This window comes from Poecile atricapillus, chromosome 2 (assembly GCF_030490865.1).
Source record: "Poecile atricapillus isolate bPoeAtr1 chromosome 2, bPoeAtr1.hap1, whole genome shotgun sequence".
In the NCBI taxonomy this organism is placed as follows: domain Eukaryota; kingdom Metazoa; phylum Chordata; class Aves; order Passeriformes; family Paridae; genus Poecile; species Poecile atricapillus.
The window spans coordinates 137,567,458-137,581,977 of NC_081250.1; the positions used below are offsets into that span (position 1 = coordinate 137,567,458).

Consider the following 14,520-nt stretch of genomic DNA (forward strand, 5'->3'; position numbering starts at 1 on the left):
AGATCCAGCATAGCACCTCTCTTTGCTGGCTCCTCTATTTCTTGGAAAAGAAAGTTGAAAACTGCAAGTAAAACTATAAGCTACTGTTTTATTTCTTCTTTAACAAAAATAATGTACCAAGAGAAGATCTGGCTTTAAATAATGTTCTGTTTTGGGAATAAAAATAAAAACTAACCCTTTTCCACATTCTAAAACCATATATCTAATGTAGGTCAGATAAAAAAGAAAAAAAAGTGAAAAAACGGGCTCAGACATTTAAGTCTGAAGTACCTTGCTTTGAAGTCAAATCTTGAGCCCTAAGAAAGTACCTATCATGCCCACACAGGAAGGTTAATCCTCTCAGACTATATATAAATGCTTGGAAAAAAAAGAGTGCAATCTATTTTTGCTCCTACTGGGAGCTGATCTGACATAAAACTGATTTGCTTCATAAGCAATATAACAACTGTGTGGCACAGTACTGAAGCTAATAATCACAGCTAAGACACAGGTAAAACACAGATCCCATAACAACTTACAGAGCAGAGGTATAAGAATCAATCTTAAAATATTCTTGCATTGCCATAAAAATACTCCTTGCATATGACATGGAAATTTAAGACAAAGAAAAACCAAAAACCACATTACAGACACACTCTGCTGAAAAGATCACAGAAAACTATTTCTAATTTTCTATCCCCTTGTCTTGGCAACTATAAGAACATATACCTAATGACTTTCACAGTATCTATTGGCAACTAGAAACAGACACACTTTTAGAAGACAATAAGAAAACTGTGATTAAGAAATTGAAGACCCCCAGAAACTATAATTGAATTCAAAGCTCTAGAGGGCATGAGGACATGACCCCAGCAAAATAAAAAGTTAATTAAAAAATTAAATAAAATAGAAAGCTAATTAAACGAGAATGTCCATCTTCCACATTTTACTGAACATCTGATAAAACTACTATTTCACTTGACATCACCAGAGAAACAACTTCCGTGACACTAAAATGAAAACATGTGACCATATTTATTACTTCTTAAGTTCCTCAACTGCAGTTTGGATTGCAGATTAGGTAAATCCATCCATTCCAGGACGATAACTATATGCTTGTATAACCAAGGTATAACCAAATAACACTCTACTGCATAGCTGGCCTAGCTTAACCTCTTCCTTCAAAAGCACGTTAATGATAGCAAGAACTTTGAGACAATTTCAGGAGTTGCTCAAACAATGTCCACTCTGTTACAACAGGGCCAGCATTCAGCAGTGCATAAACTTAATATCCGCTTGCAAAGTATTTTGTATATTGTATACAAATATTTGTAAAATTTGTAACATGTAAACAGCATTGATTACAATCCTAATGACCGACAAATTCTACAATGTTGCTTCACATAATGCACATAATTCACATTCTGTCTCTTTTACCAATCAGTAAAATATATCAGATCCATTTTAGCCACAACCTCAGATGTTCAATATCTGCCATTGAGATTAATTACTCCTTCAGTATTCAAAAATCTCCATTAGTGACTTGATAAATTTTGAGTCATATTATCCATATTAAGTCAATCTTGCGTCACAAGAAAATATATCCCTCCCTTAACCTTAAATTTTTAAGAAACAAGATGCAAACCAGCAATGCTTGGTAACTGACTTTTATATAAACAACAGATCTCCTTAGGGTCACCCGATAACATTTTAGTTTACAGAAGTTTTGAGCTGAATTTCACATTTGTGGAAACTTGCACAGAAAAGTTGCCCAGAGAAGCAACTTGTGGATGCCCCATCCCTGGAAGCGTTCAAGGCCTGGTTGGACTGGCCTTTAAGCAACCTGGTTGAGTGAACAGTGTTCCTGCCCATCCCAGAAGGATTGGAACTACATCTTTAAGGTCCCTTCCAAGTAAACCCTCGTATGAGTCTACGAAAATTACATTTTAGTTAGTGGAAAAGATGTGAAAATATCAGGAAAAGTTATTACCACATCAGATACTTTGACAGGAAAAAAGACAAATAGGACATATCTAAAATTCCCTAAAGATAGATCTATCACGGAAATGTTTGGTCACTATATGTCAGCTTGGGCAATATTGTTAATCAAACTGAAACATTAAAATCTATTCCTTTTTCACAAACTTCAAAACATAGATCCAGTTCCAAAGATAAATAAAAAAAATATACACAGTTCTTGGAGAACCTTAGTTATATCATTTCTCAAAGAACACCTGCATTTGAGAAATTATTATTAGACCAAAATGAAGTTCTTAAATATTTTTTAATAAATGCTAAAGCCCTGTTTTTTGTATGTCAGTCTTACTAGCTCCTGTTGAAATACTGTCTCTTAAAACTGAATTTGTTTTTATGAGGTTGAAAAATTTTGTCACAGAAGTATTACCACAGAATATTTCCCTGCTATTTATTTTAAATCAGAAAACCAATGGCTTACACTAGAAAAAGAAAAAGAAAGTTTCTTAGAGTATATTTTTTTTAATAAAAGAATTTACCTTGACAAGCTGGGACTGGAACATCCCACGAGTAATACCCATATGGAGACTTCCTGCATACAGCAGTACTTTTCCCAATGAGCCGAAAGCCTCGATCGCAAGCCCAGCGAACCATGCTGTTGAGCTGTCCGCCTGTCTGACTGACAATGAAACCGTGCGGGGGCGACTCTGGGGTGCTACAGTAGAGAGCTTTAAACAGAAATATTAAATGAGTAAAATATGTCTTCAGAATTCAGGTAACAATTCTTGAGAAATTCTTGTTTAACTCAGTGGACATCTGATTGGACACTGAGAAACTGTTACTAAAAGTTGTATTTTGTGTACTGATAATGCATGCATTGACCAATTTCACAAAGCATAAAGGTGATAAAAATAGACCTTTATAAGCTCTGTACAAGATTCAGGTTTCAGTAGCCTCCAAAAAAATAGTGATAGCTCACTTTTGTGATTGGCTATTGCTTTGGGATTTGGGTTTATTTTTTTTTACCATCTTCTTTTTAAATCAAATTAGCTACTGAACTTTAGTTTAGGATTAAATTTATTGCAACTGTATACATTTCAGTAGTATACAAATTTTTGAAAGAAGGAAACAGCTAGTACACCCTGAACATAACTCTTTTTAAATAGTTTTTTCTTTCTGGTCCTAAATAAGTTATTTCATTTAAGTTCTGTGATACACTGAACTGAACTAAAACATTTAAAATAGATTTTAATGATAGTTATAACTATCACCATAAATCCGTGGCAAATATACTGAAACTGCTTTTAGTTATTGATTTATTTAGAAGACATTAAGTCTTACAGGAGTCTTATCTAGAGACTAAGGAAAAAAATCATAACTCATTATGAGAGAAAAAAATATCTCTAAGAGTTACACTTTTATAATTTGAAATTATGTATGTACTTAATGACTCTGACATTAAATACTGGTTACTTACTATGTTTCCTTTATCTCCCTTGTTCATTGAGTATCAAGTAATTTAGGAGTGGACAGAAGGCTCTTATAACCTGGTAACCACATTAAGATGAATTTTGTTTGTGTAAAAGTTCAGTTTGGTCTTTGGTTAATTTGATTAATGGCTGCTGGCCATAAAGATTGTTTTCCATTTTTGTAGGAAATAAAACTGTGCTGGAACTTTGTTTCCAAGTGCTTCCTTTATGCTTTGAAGAAATGTTGATAACTTGGTATTTATTTTCTCAGGCAAATAGAGAACTGCTGCTCCACTTGCTCTTTAAACTTTCCATGACTTACTTCAGGTCAATGTTTTTCTCATGTGAAAGCTTTCTCTGACCAGAATGGAGTCACATGGCTGCTCGTTTACAACAAAAATTTATTAAATATATTAAAGCAAAGAGCAGAATCAGAACTACTGCTATATCTTTCAGACCACATAATATGAAAGTATTTTCTTCCTTACACTGAATGTCTCCTGACTTATACTTTCTTAAAATAACCAAAGATACAGAGATCTCTACTTTAGTGTATAAGAAAACATACCAGTATTTTCTGTGTGAAACAGATCACTTGAAAATATTTCCTGTCTGTCTCTCAACAGTTCTCTCACTGCCTGTAAGGAAAGACTTTGAAGAATTTTCTCTTCTTTCTCTTTTAACAGACCCAAAAGGGACTAGAGAAAATGAAAACTGGTACCATATATAATTTCATCTCTAGTAAACAGTGAATTTCACCTAATGAACAACAAACATTTTAAGTCTGAGAAAACTGTCCTCTCCTAAACAGAAAGATGATAGTGATATGGTTTCATGGTATATGTGATCCGAATTATTTTTCTTCAGTTGTGAAGTAGCCAAAAATTTAGTGAGGAAAACCAAAAAAATGTAGCAGAAAAAATTTTATGTTTATTCCTTATATCTTTATCCACCTTGTGAAATGAAACAACTTTATGTCCATAACTTCTCTAATATCTACAGATACTATCCCCAGTACTGTTCCTTGCATGTATTTCATATCTTTGGTCATCATAAAAAAATTCAAATATAGATTCTGTGCAATAGCTGTAAATTGCAACAAATCTACTTTAGCTTGACTAATTAAAATAATTTTATTGTAAAATAAATATGATGATGCTGTAAAAGCAATTTTACTAAAATCTAACTTTGTCACTACCATTTCCACACACTATTCATAAATACATCAATTTGAATTAATAACACATAAAATACTGGCTTTTTTACCTGCTAATTTATCTCTTTTATTGTTGGTTGCTGCTTCTGTTGAACTTTAAAGAGTTCAACCTTTAAGGGTCTCATATTTTTCTACTTTATAGCTGTTCACCCCTGCCTTGTAGTTGATTGAAGTTGCAATGCTTTCCCCTGTCCCACCAAAATTCTTAATGGTGAATTGCATAAAGATCTAGTTAGAAAAACACCCCAGTATGAAGAGGCACACAAGTGCAAATAAATGGGAGAGAGAAGGAGGAATATGCTTCCTCTATATTTAGTAGTGGTTTATGCCATTTTAAAGCCCTGTCTTTTATTAATTCTCTACAGAGCACATGTGTGGGGCTTTTTTTCCTCACAAGATGAGGGTCATTAGGTTCTATATATATGAACAGATTGGATTTCCTTTCAGTTTGGTTAATTAAGGATACCAAACATAGCTTATATTACCCTTTTCACATAAACAAATGTTCCACATTGAAATTTTATGCACATTATAGAAAGTCACATCTGCATACCTATATATCTTATCCTGAAACCCTTTTTATTGGTGCCATGATCTGCTGACCACCGGAGAAATACTTCATGGCCATTGCTGGTTATATTTAGAGAAGATGAGTAGTCCCCACTGAGAGATATGAGCAATGGACTATGACTATTTGGTCCTTGGTACAAAGGAAGGAAAAAAAAGAAGGGAAAAAGGAATTAAAAAGTTTAACATAGAATAAACCATATGCACACAATTAATGCACATGCAAAACATCCTTCAAGCAAATGGCAAATTAATTTGAATTAAAAAATGAAATATAACTGGAAGCTACATATTTGCTCAAAACAAAAATTATTGCGAAGTATGACATGCAGTACAATTTTAAAATGAAGTAATCCAGCAGTTCTTTTTATTATAACAAATCAAAATAATTGCTTAAGATTTTTTATACTAAGAAATTATAATAAGCATAAACAATAGTAATTAGAAGCAATATAGAAAAAAACAATGATATAGACAAGGTATCATCCAAAGTTATTCATCCTATAGTTACCATCAAAAACCTCTAGTATATCAAATTCCTTTTCTGTCTGGAAGAATTCAAAGAACATGCTGATATTATAACCCTTTTCCACAGTAATGGTCCATGCACACATCTGGAGATTTGGGTAGCTGTCAGGATATCCAGGGCTCAGGATTACGCCTGTTGAATCCAGACGCATTTCATTGGCTGGACAGAGCACTGTGAAACAGAAAAATTGGCAAAAAAATCTAAAGCCCATTATTTCTAGTTCATGTGATTGACAAGATTTTCCCGAGTTTAAAAGAACTGCATTACTCATTCTATTTCCTTACATTGAACAACATGGTGATTTAAAATATGATGAAGAGATTTAATTTTGAATTTAACTGGACTCACTATGTCTACAAGAATAATAATCTCATTAAATGAAATAGTTGACATTACCATGTTATTGGAAATATTTTCAAAAAATGTGTTTGCTTCATGATACCTGAAGAAATGCCTGCAGTATATGCAGAACCTAACACTGCTAAACAGGAGCTTTGAAATCTTTTTATATTGACAACTAACTCCTACATGAAAATGAGTTAGTCCTGAGTTAAACAAGAAAAATAATAGGATCTTTGTTTTCTCAAGAACACTGGAAATAATACTCACATAAATTACAAAAATCAGGTTTTATGTTGAAAAAGTTATTGGACGATGAAGAGAGCTAAAGAACATAAAGCAGACAAAGGTAGAGAAAAAGAGTATTTATATAAAAACTTTGTAAGAATCATAGAATATTTGGGTTGGAAGTGACCTTTGAAGATCATCTGGTCCAAACCTCTGCAAACGCATCCAAACTGAAGTTGAAAAACTGTATCTGCCCATAGATTTTAAAAAATATTTGTATCTCAGTTGCAAATCAGCATCTAGTTGCTAAATTTCAAAAGTTGTTTCTCGTGTCCTGTGTTTGTTTTAATCACTCAAGTAGAGATTGAATAGCACCTCCACACCACTTAATAAAACTCATATGGAGGGAATGTGGCTGTAAATTACAGTGCTGTTCAATTTGTGACACATCTCATGAAAATGAACAAAGGAATCTTCTCAGCTTTATATGTACATACAGACATATTTTTATATAAAAATGTGTGGCAGGAGGAATAGAACAGTAATCTGTCTGCGCTCATTTATTTGCAGCTGTTTTGCCTTGCAAACAGTCCTTAATTTTGGGATTTTCAGCTAAACATCCCTCAGGAATTTTATTGAGGATTGAAAGACTTGTTTCTGTTAAACAGATTCCCTTGGGAATTGAGTAAATAAGTTTTATGTGAATCAGAGTATATGTATCTGAGATATAGTTAAGAGTCACCATTAGAGAATTTTTTCAGGGTCCTCTTATTATAATTTAAAATATAGTTTGAATCTTCTTACTCTGAAATTTTCATTTTATCCTGAAAGTAGAAGCTAATTTAAAGGAAAATTAAGGGCAAAGCTACATGCTTTGTTCAGATAATACTCTTCTAACTAAATAAGATGACAGAAATTGGCTAAACTTGTGGAATTTAGTGATTATTTTCACACTTAAAGGAAATCTACAAGAATTTTAAGAAATGCTTATCCAGCTGACACACACACCAGAGAAAAACAGAGAGAAAAAAAAAGACATAGTTTTAAATACTACTAAATGTGATGTAAATTAATCTGTAATAATTAAAATTACCAAATAAATATTAAACTTTTTTTTTTTAATTTTTATTTTTTTTTAGGAATTCCTCATTTGTCTAATATATCTTTACCACAATACATTAGATTAAAGTCTAATATATTGTTACTTAAATTCTGCTCAGCAGCATGCTTCAGATTTATTTATGAATTAATTTTGAATGTAGGTATCAAATTATTTCAAGTCAAAAATTAAAGAAAAATTCATTGAAATGTCACTTTACACTGGCTAAAGCATATAACATATGCACAAAATTAAAGCATCAGGAATAAAAGTATTAAATTCAAAAGCAAACATATGCTCTACCCAGTGAAAAGAATTAATAAACTAATATTAATATGAAACAACAGAAGAACTTAGACTTTTCCTTGAAAGTGTCTCTTAGGTAATGTGCTACTCTGCACAATGAAGTATGGTAGCTTATCCATAGACCAGTGCAATAGAGTAAAGTCATGAAAGACAGAAATTTCTGGCATGTATTTTTGCTGGCTTTAGATTCCACAAATATCTCTAATAATCTTTCATTATTTAAATTTAACTTATATACTGTTATCTTCAAACTCAGACCATATAAATAAACATAAAAGAAAATATGCGTCTCTTTGTTCTAGGTTGCCAGTTGGACTGGCCATTTTTGACAGAATTTGACGAATTCCTTTGCAATTTTCTTTTTAATTTTCTGAATCTAACTCTGAAGTCCATGTTAATTTCATTCTTCTTTAAACAGAAATTATAAGAGCATTGATCAAATATTTAGCATTGGAACTAATGTTTAGCATTCATATCTGACAGATAAAAGATTAACTATGGTAACTGAATTCATCATTCCTGAGTTTTTGTCTTGGGTCTTGCATTGAATACAAATATGCCTTCAGCAACACACATAGGGAGGATGCCTCAGGATCAGCACATATTTGCCCTATTTGCCCTATCTAATATTGCATCACTTTAACATTTAAAGCAATGCCTGCAGGTTACTACGGTTTTCCACCTATTAAATGCTGTATCTCTGTCACGTAAGGATTTAAATTTAAATTGGGGTGTTGGAAGGTATTTCTAGACACATTTGTATCTAATAAATGCCTGGATATTCAGAAATTATCAGTGTAAAAGTTCTTAAAAAGCTCACATTTCAATTTGACTTTGCATTTTTAAGAACTAGACTCACTGCTGTGAATTTTGACTTCTGCATAGTTTTGTCCATAAAATCAGGGGAAAATAGCTTATTCAGTTGTAAGTGTAGACTTCCAGCTTTCCAGAAGGAAAAGATTGTATTTAAGCAAGAAATTTTTTTAACTCTCAGCTGAAATTTTAGGTGAATATAACAGCAATAATAAAGTCCTAAAAATTAATATACTGATGTTTAATTTCTTACATCTACATTGTGCACCATTTTATAACCTTAAAAATTGATAAGAAACAGTAAAATATTTAATATTTACTTGTAAATGTAGTAGATTTATTCACAATTAATTTACTCTTGCCAAATAAATCTTTCATCATGAGTGTTTTATGGATATGGTAATGAATTAAAATTTCTGGAGAAGGACACACCAAAACATCAGATTGGTAGAAAAACCAGATGGCAATATTTTTCATATAATACAAATGTAGATCAAACATACTTATTATGACTGATTTGGTAAAGAAAGTATTTTAATCCTGCTCTAGATGTTAGAATATTAAACTATGGAACAGATAGATCACAAAGGAGTATCACAGAAACTAGCAGAATTCAAAATGGCATATTTTAACATAATTCTTATGAGACTGTGGTGTTTTGGTTTGGTCTTTTTTTCTTGAAAAGGCTTTATCATACACGTTTATAACTGCAGGTCCTTATTTATCCTTCCAGATATAAACAGAGGAATTAGTAGAAAAACATAAAGTCATGCCCATTACTGGAAATTCAAAGATATTCCATTTTTTTAATGAACCATGTGCAAGGCCTTCTTCATTTGCTCCCTAATCAGTTTGGTATGAAAGAAAAATCTCGCTTTTTATTTTTTTTTTTTTTAATTATGGAAAAATTATATTCTAGTATAACAGATCTAATTTCAGCTTAATAAAGACTGGTTTAAATTGTGATGTCAGGACTGCAATTGCTTTGACCTTAACAATGAGATGGCATTATCTCTCTGTTCACAGCTCTCAGTAAGAAGAAAAGTGAACAAGCAAATGCATATGTGCACACACACATGAAGAAAACCTGTTTTTTTAGAACACATTGAATAAAAAATGCAAGTACTTAAAACTGCACTGAAAAATTATTTTGTGAGCTTGTTCACCCAAATCCATGCTATGTTAATTTAGCATTTTTGAGAATTCCCATATAAGTTTTCATATTATGTTGTAGAAAAAATGAAAGTTTCATTATTTACCAGACTCCCTGAAAAAAAAAAAAAGAGGAAAAAAAAAAAGAATTGTAAAATTATTTTCATAAAGTAGAATAGCAGATCTTTCAACTTGTGAAGTTCATTAAAATACTACTAATCACTTTGCATTAATACCTGACATACATGACACAAAACAAAGAGTGATATATAGGAATAAATCATCAGAAGTCTGAAATAGTTTCAGTATGATGTCTTATGTAAAGAGACAAAGTTATTTAAGGAATCACCACTGAACTGGTCTGGCAGCAGGAAAATAGGAAGGAAAAAAAAACCTTGACAAGTAGGTGGTGCTCCATCCATCTGAAGTCTTTCCCCTAGTCGGCATGTCAGGATCTCATTGCCAACCAGGGTAAAGCCTGGTTGACACTGGTACCTTATTATGTCTCCTGTTCAGAAAAAACAACACACGGAAAAACACAAACAAACAAACAAAAGAAGCATTAAACAGCAATTAACTGTGGCTTTTAGCTTTGAAAACATTATTGATTAATGAAGTTTCTTAACACCATATTATACAATGGTCTAAATGACCTCTGGCATAAACAACTTTGATTAGTCTTAGAAATGTGGTAAATGAGCTTTGTGTTGCAAACTGTGCTGCATCTATCACTTCTTTCCACCACATTATTTGTTAGTTAGTTTGCTAAGTTGTCTGGGTTTGACTGATGCTATGTGAAGTAAATGCCCACAAAGCTTTAAGCAATATAATTTATACGATAACCATTATGAGACTAAATAAAGGTCTAAGATCAAGACAGTAATTCATCCAATCCTGAGGGGAAAAAAAGATTAAATAGCAAATGGATTTGTTGATGCTATCTAGATTTGGCATCTGAGAATAAGAAATTGTCATTTTTTAATTAAGAAACCAAAAATTCATATAGTTTTTTTGCACCAATAAAAGTAAAAACTTGCATGTCCCAGAAACTCTGTTTGGCCTGTATTACATAGAAAAAAAGGAAAAAAAATGTAATTTCTCTTTTTGACCTACATAACTAATCATCTATTGGTGCATATACTAAAAAAATTATTTTCTTTGCCATCATGTGAGCAAAACTAGCTGACCAGACATCTGAAATCAGATCATATAAATCATATTTCTTTGAAATATAGGTGGCTAAGTAATATTATTGACATGTCTCAGAAAGTGAGAATATCATCCCCTTCCTCCTAACTTTTACAAATTTGATTTTACTTTTTAGGTCACAGAACCTTAATTCTGCCATAGAATATAGCATTGTCTACATGTTTTCTTATGGATTTTGTTTGTTTCAGTGTAATACAATGTTTTATGTTAAACAGTATGAAAGGTGTATTTTAAAATTAGGTTTATTAAAAACAGTTTTTGTAAACACATGGGATTCAGGAAGTATAGGGAAGAGGAGTGATTTCTTTAAAAAATGTATTTCAAAAATCTAAAATATTACAAGTATGATTTCCATTCTGAAGAGCACCCTTTGTACAGCTAGTTCATTTCACAAATAAATTCTGCTTTTTTAAATTTTTTTTTTATTTAATATTACCTATTTCGAATTCGTCATCCTCAGCTAGAATTTCAGCATTTGGTATATTTGCTGGGGGCTGGCAGACACGGAGCTGATAGGCTATAAACAAGAACAAAGCACAGTTGACATTGTCAAACAGTTATCATAGCCATGCAATAACTGATTTAATATCCACACTACCAGGATAAACATAAAAACTCAATTTATTTTGAAATTTTGAAAAGAATCAAAAGAAAGGAAATGAAAACATTGCAAGCTGTGTCTGCATTCTCAAATAGTTATTTAGTTCTAGTGTCAAAACTCTTTTCGTAAATAACATAAGCAGTTTATAAGTGGTTGCCAATTTTCTCACTTGAGCAATCCCTGTCAAAAAGCAAGTATTTTTGTATTTTTCAATCATTATATTGTTTGGTTTTATTTGATTATTTTTTTTTTACAATACAATTTTATTGTTGAACTCTTCCACTTTTGAAGCCTTGTAATAACTACATGTTTTGCAGTCCCATATATTATACAGAGGCATAATAACTAATTGACAGAAGCATTTTGAACGTGAAATTTCCTAATAAATAAACAGTTGTGGAGCACACATCACCTGCAGATAGTGCTAGAGAATAATCCTGCTTTCAAAATTCTCATTTTAAGTTTCACATGAAATAATTTTCTGAGATTTAGCACATGAGGAAACAGCCAGGCAAGATAACCACATGAATAAGATAAGCAGGAAGCATATGCAGCAGTCATTCAGACTAATTTTTTTCCCCCAGAGATCCAAAGAAAATGAGCCCATGTTTGGAGACACACAAAATAAAATATGATCTTAATAAAATTAGGACAGAAATCTGGCTAAAGAAATCACTTGGACATATTTTTACGTACAGTGGAGTCTTCCATGTATTAAAGTGTACATTCAGGATGAAGTATGGTTGATTTTCATTAACATTACATTTTCATACAGCATTAGTTTGTAGGATTTCTCTTTAGCACAAAATATCATCTACTTATGTTAGATGGCAGTTCAGCTTCAGTAATACACATTCTTGGTTGCTTTGTGTGATTAGATCCTTTAGTACTCTAATGGGTCAAACTTTTGAAAATCACAAAATTTATACCTTAAGTAAGACCTTTTGTTACTAATGAGTCACCCTTACATGATATCTTCCTATTATACTCCTTTTCTTCAATCATGTAATGAAGATTTTAAATCAGAGACTCAGAAAGCCTTAGAATAATGCAATTTAAAATAAACACCAATTACACAAGAAACAGCTGTGCTGTTTGCATCTTAAGAAAAAAAAATAATAAAAATCACAACATTAAAAATTGATTAAATAAAGAAGTCATACAATTCATCTCGAATGTCTCTCATTTTAGGGTAACGGAGTATCATTAATTTTAATCCCAAAATTATTTATTTTAAATAAATTTGACTCCTAGCCTTTACTTGACTACCTTGCCTTTATTACTACAATTTTTGTTCAGCTGATGTGAAGGATCGCAGACTCCAAGATACAGAGATTTATTTATCTTGACAACATTAGTACAAAAATAATTTAAAGTTTCTTTATAAGTAATCTTTGTGCTGCTTGGATTGCATCTTTATTGCACATTAGGGTCCACACCTGTGGTATGATAATTTTCACAACAAAAGAAACAGGTAAAAGGCGATCTTTAGAGACACTTTAATACTAGCAAATTACTAGACCAGAAGAAATAGCCTCAAGTTACTCCACATGAGATTGGAATTTGTAAAAATGTGTTAAACAAAAAGGTTGCCAAGCATTGGAACAGGCTGCCCAGGGAAGTGGTGGAGTCACCATCCCTGGAGGTATTTACGAGACGTATAATGTGCTATTTTTCAACATGGTTCAGTGGTAGAATTGGCAGTGTTTGGTTTATAGTTGGACTTGAGAATCTAAAAGGTCTTTTTCAATCTGAATAAATGTATGGTTCCATAAGCTTCTTAGCATATGTTTGGTCATATACTGATAAATTAGTAGATATCAGGACATATGGACTCATTAATGAATACAAAATGACATTCTGTCCTTTGCAAGTTGATACATGCAATTTAGATGCCAAGATTTGGAATGCTAAATTGTGATCCCTCTCTGCTTACCCCTGCTAGAGTCTCTACTCCATAACCAATTGCTGGTGGTTTTTTTTTTCATTGTAGGCTATATGTATTTTTCTGTTTTGTTTTGCTTATCTTAAACTTCCTTTAATCCCATCAATTCTGTCTATCTGTATTCACAACTGTCTTAAATAAGTCAAAAAGAAAGTCTTCTAGTCACAAAATTTGACCAGGATCCAGAAAACAGGATGTAGCCTGTTCTTGTTTCCTAGGACGTTGAATCCAATGAGCATTGAGAGAGCACCTGAACCCACCCTTTCTTCTTAATCTGTTTCCTGGTATTTATAACAATGTAAAAGACACTTGGCAACAGAGAGTCTGGATGGCTACAAAATGATGTAGAATTCAGTGAATTAACTCACACACATTTTCATTCAGTCAGCATTTAATTCAAGGGCAGATTAATGTTAATTACACAATGTAGGTCACTATCATTGAACTATATTGGGTAGTAAACAATATATCATAGGTACAGTTCACTAGCATTGGTATCTACAAAAACAGCATTTGTTTCAAAATAAGCAAAAGTCAGAAAGAAATTTAATGTCCTCCAAAAACATTTAAGTTTCACAGGAATTTTAAGAGCACTGTAAAAAATAAAAGTATGTGCACCTTGAACTTGAGGGTCTTAATGCTGCCTTCTTAGTCCATGTCTCATCATAGTGCAGTCTTTTTATTTTTGTCTGACTAATAGTAAATTTAATATCCGGTCAAGAAAATAACTTATTTTCATCATTCATGTTAGTCTTTCATGTTTGCATTACCCTAATAGTGGTCAATAATATAATGATAGCAACTCTTCTTAGAAAAAGCAACTGATTTTTTTTATGCCTTTTCTTCCTCCAGTCACCAGTATAAACAATGAAAAATTTCAATTTGTCACACTTACCATGATAACTAAGTACAAAGAAGCCACTGGTAGTAAAGTCACTGTGAAACTTTATCAGAATCTGATTGGAAGTGCTATAGACTGATTCTAATGCAGTGTTGCCACTAAATTGTCCAATTTGAGGGGAAGTTTGGTCTGGTCCATCCCTAAGAAAAACAAACAGAATAGGGTTTTTTTTCTTTTTTTGGTCCAAATAATT

The 14,520-nt window shown here is 32.1% G+C and overlaps 1 protein-coding gene across 3 annotated transcripts in view; it reads right to left on the minus strand.

Annotated features, from left to right (window-relative positions):
- Positions 1-14,520, minus strand: part of CSMD3 (CUB and Sushi multiple domains 3) — a 573,013-nt gene that overhangs the window by 69,556 nt on the left and 488,937 nt on the right. For all 3 annotated transcript variants that reach the window (XM_058831785.1, XM_058831783.1, XM_058831782.1), the window contains 6 exons: positions 14,322-14,467; positions 11,317-11,397; positions 10,066-10,179; positions 5,717-5,905; positions 5,192-5,338; positions 2,493-2,681 (listed from right to left, as the gene is read on the minus strand). In XM_058831785.1, coding sequence (XP_058687768.1) covers positions 2,493-2,681; positions 5,192-5,338; positions 5,717-5,905; positions 10,066-10,179; positions 11,317-11,397; positions 14,322-14,467 — 866 coding nt within the window. The remainder of the gene's footprint in view (positions 1-2,492; positions 2,682-5,191; positions 5,339-5,716; positions 5,906-10,065; positions 10,180-11,316; positions 11,398-14,321; positions 14,468-14,520) is intronic.